Here is a 2,070-nt window from a genome sequence, read left to right as displayed (position 1 = left end):
CCAGACCGAAAATCTCCCAGCACTAGAACAAACTAGAAACAGCAGACTAGACTCGACCATACACTCCGTTATATTTTCATGTCAAAGTAAACTAAAATATCAAAATTTAAAACTTTATATAAAAATCTAACTATATTTCGATGTTTATCATAGACAAAGTAACTATTGAATACACCTTTGTAAGTTGGTATTTTTAATAATTAAATTTCTGGTAAAAACAAATATAAAAACAAAAAAAAAACATTTTATATAAAGAATCAAAACTTCACTCTAACTTCAACACAATCGGAGCAATCATCTTTTTCTAATGATGGATTTGATGAAAGACTTGAGATCTTCATAACATCAACATTCACTTTATCACAACCTCTCAAATAGATCTCTTCCAATTGTCTGCATTTTTCAGCGACACGCATCACTCCCTTTTCTGTGACGTATTTACAGCGTATTAGTAATAGTTTCAAAAGTCCACCACAAGTATTTGAGATCTCATAGAGGGTTTTATCATTAACCCTTGTACCCGACAAGTTCAACACCTCTAGTTGATGAACTACAAAGTTCATTTTAAGTCGTCTCACTTCTTTACAGTTGGTCAAGTTTAGATATCTAACCTTGCAACATTTACTTAGAACTTGGCAAATACTTTTTTCAGATATATCACAGCAATAACTCAAATCAAGAAGCTGTAAATTGGGAAAAATGGAAGCAAAGGATATGATGATATCATCATTTATAAATGAATTGTGAGCCAAATATAGAAACTTTAATTGAGGATTGACATCAAAATCTTTGAAAGTATTAGACTTTTCTAAACTTTCTCTGTCAATATATATGTTTTCCATTGTGATCTCAGCAAGTGAATGACAGTTTTTAATGAGCGCAAACAAAGCTGATTCTGTGAGTTTGAAACAATCACTAAGATTTATAGATACCAAATTAGGAATAAGCAAAGACAATTGGAAAAATTGATGATTAGTTAGAAAATCAACATCTTGAAGACCCAAATGTTGTATCTCGTGACACTTGGATAATAAAGCATAAATTCCATGGTAACTATAACCGTTACAGTCTTGAAGAACAAAAGTCTTCAAGGGAAGAACTTCCCTTGCAATAGAGTAAAGCAAATCATCAGAGATTCGAGAACATCGGAACTTAAGAGAATTCAAACTCTTCAAACTTGCGAAGGAATCAATGTAATGTGAAGTAATGTAGTTTGCATCAATTAGCTCAATCCAGGAAATATTTAAAGATTTCAATGTTGGTCTGCCACGGAGAGCCAAAGCAACGGCTGCATGGTCGAGATCATGGGAGCAGTCTAGATCACCAGACTCAGATATGAAGGAGAGGTCAAGGGAATTAAGGTTGGAGAATCTATGGAAGAAACGAGAGAGATAACAAAGATGAAGATGATAAATTCTGAGAGAGAATATGAGACGGTTGGTGATGGAGAAGAATTGTTTAGAGACGAGAGATAGGGATTTGAAGTTGAGTTTGTTTTTGTCTTCCGATTGGTTGATGAGGAATGAGAAGACATGCTCCCAGCAGTCATCTGGTAAGTAAAAATCAGGTTCTGAAGATTTGATACAAGTTCTGTTATTCTTCTTCTTCTTCATAGATTTGAGGCAAGTTCTCTTGTTCTTCATCTTCATCTTCATGTTCATGATGTTGAGGAAGAAGTGTGATTTGTGAAAACATAACTTGTTACTTTTCATATTCACGATTTCACGTTGATGAAAGAGAATAATGGAATATTGGTGCAGTGGAGTCACTTATTTAAAGCGTAAGGATTAGGTTAAATGCGAAACAAAATAATCTATTATTCCGTTAATTATCATTCAACCCAATCTTTTAAATCACATATTAATTACTAATTTAAAAATGTTACTTAATTATCACATAAGTTTAAATATTTTATCTTTATCTTTTCAATAAATTACCAACTTTTTTTCCTAAAAGTCTAAAACATAAACGGATTTCCAAAAATTAAGGAGTTTTTATAACTGATTTGTGTGTTTGATTTAGTTTTTAAAAACAATTTTTTTGTTTTCAAAATTTATAAAATTAAAATTT

General features: G+C 31.7%; 1 protein-coding gene across 1 annotated transcript; it reads right to left on the bottom strand.

Annotated features, from left to right (window-relative positions):
• Positions 1 to 257: 257 nt before the first annotated feature.
• LOC127130228 (uncharacterized) lies at positions 258 to 1,655 on the bottom strand. The gene has a single exon (XM_051059278.1). The coding sequence runs from the start codon at positions 1,653 to 1,655 to the stop codon at positions 258 to 260; it is 1,398 nt and encodes a 465-aa protein (XP_050915235.1).
• Positions 1,656 to 2,070: the final 415 nt, after the last annotated feature.

The sequence above is a fragment of the Lathyrus oleraceus genome, chromosome 3 (assembly GCF_024323335.1).
Source record: "Lathyrus oleraceus cultivar Zhongwan6 chromosome 3, CAAS_Psat_ZW6_1.0, whole genome shotgun sequence".
Taxonomy (NCBI): domain Eukaryota; kingdom Viridiplantae; phylum Streptophyta; class Magnoliopsida; order Fabales; family Fabaceae; genus Lathyrus; species Lathyrus oleraceus.
This window is presented reverse-complemented; position numbering and strand designations above follow the sequence as displayed.

What these genes read in the sequence shown, in the direction of transcription:
- LOC127130228 (XM_051059278.1), bottom strand. Translation starts at nt 1,655, where the DNA reads ATGAAGATGAAGATGAAGAACAAGAGAACTTGCCTCAAATCTATGAAG.